Source organism: Myzus persicae, unplaced genomic scaffold (genome assembly GCF_001856785.1).
Source record: "Myzus persicae strain clone G006 unplaced genomic scaffold, MPER_G0061.0, whole genome shotgun sequence".
NCBI classification, from domain to species: domain Eukaryota; kingdom Metazoa; phylum Arthropoda; class Insecta; order Hemiptera; family Aphididae; genus Myzus; species Myzus persicae.
This window is the reverse complement of record NW_019103282.1, coordinates 1-1537: the sequence shown is the minus strand read 5'-3', so window position 1 is coordinate 1537 and position 1537 is coordinate 1. Positions and strand designations below refer to the sequence as shown.

Sequence of the window (1537 nt, the reverse complement as noted above, 5' to 3'; positions counted from 1 at the left end):
TTTTTATCAATTTTCTTTTCTTCAACAATATTATCCAATGCATCAATAATAATTGGATATGATGTCCATAATGATTTTAAAGCTTCAGCACGTGCTGTCCACCTCGTTTGTGATAAATTTCTCAATTTAAGAGAATTTTCTACTTCATTTAGTTTGTTTAATAGAGGTCCATATCGTTTTGTACTTGATGAAAAAAAAACATATAGTTCTTGAACTATTGAAAATAAGTCAGATACTATTAAACTAGAATCACACGCATGCTCAACAAAAGTATTGATTCTATGGGCCTTACAAGGAATATATGGAATTTTATGTCCAATAGCTTCAGATATTTTTTGTTGAGCACCATTAAATTGACCAGACATATTATTTGCGAAATCATATGACTGAAAAACTAAATTTTGAAGATCTAAATTATTAGTGCGTAATGTATCTAAGATTTCATTAGCCATTCCATTTCCGGTCTTGTCTACAATTTCGCGAACTTCAAGCAACCTTTCTTCTGGTTTTCCTTTGTCATTAACAAAGCGGACTACAACAGATAAAATATCTTTGTGTGATAAGTCTGGTGTTGTATCTGCCATCACTGCAAATTGTCTAGCGTCATTAACTTTTTGTGAAATACTGCTTTTTATTGAACTTCCTAAAATATTTATAAATTCATTTTGAGATTTAGGACTCATATAATTGGTATGATATGGTCTAAATCTAGAAGAATCTAACCACTCTCTCAATAATGGACAATGTCTAGATATAAGATATATTATTTGTTTGAAGTTTCCATTTTCATCATTAGCATGACCTCTAAATGCTAAATTTTGTCTACCGAGAGTTTTGGCAACATCAAGTAAAATAGATATTACTTCAGTGTGAAAAGCATGATCTCGTTCTTCTTGAATAATTTTTTGTCTTTTATTTTTATCAAGCATTATGTCAATATGATTATTTTTGTTCATAAAATGACAAAACTCATAAAGTGCTGCCTTATGTGTTTCAGAACCAAAATGTTTTTTTAACTTTCCAACGTTGTTTGTCCCATTATTACCTTTCATTTTTTTCCAATTTTTCACTCCTATAACAGTCCAGTTATTTACACTTTTTTCCCTTCCAGCGCCACAAGGAAAAAGATAGCAAACATAACAGAACGCTGCATCCTTAACTATGCTATACTCTAAATGTGGAAATTCTTCAAACCATGAATATTTAAAACTATATTTTGCTGTTCGTGGATAAACATTCAACTTTGGTTGATGAGGCCCCAACATTACTAAATACTGACGTTGATTATCAGAAATAATTTTTGTCCTTTTTCCTGGATCATGTTCAACTACACTATCAATCACTTCTACTTCAGATGCATTTCCAGATTGACTCTCAAGTTGTGTTGTTACATCATAACATTTTTCTAGTACAGAGTTTGAAATTTTTATGATATTATCTATAGCTTCTTTTATTTCAACTACTATTTTGTAAGCATTTAATACTTCAGTTTCTTGAAAATTGTGAATAATAGGTTTACATAGTTTTATATAATCAA

At 29.9% G+C, this 1537-nt stretch overlaps 1 protein-coding gene across 1 annotated transcript; it reads right to left on the bottom strand.

Moving 5' to 3' along the window:
* Positions 1 to 26: 26 nt before the first annotated feature.
* On the bottom strand, positions 27 to 1492 carry LOC111034164 (zinc finger MYM-type protein 1-like; the record flags this gene model as incomplete). The annotated part of the gene is made up of 1 exon (XM_022315242.1): positions 27 to 1492. A coding segment is annotated over one exon (1466 nt), but the record flags the coding sequence as incomplete, so codon positions are not given.
* Between the last annotated feature and the right edge of the window lie 45 nt (positions 1493 to 1537).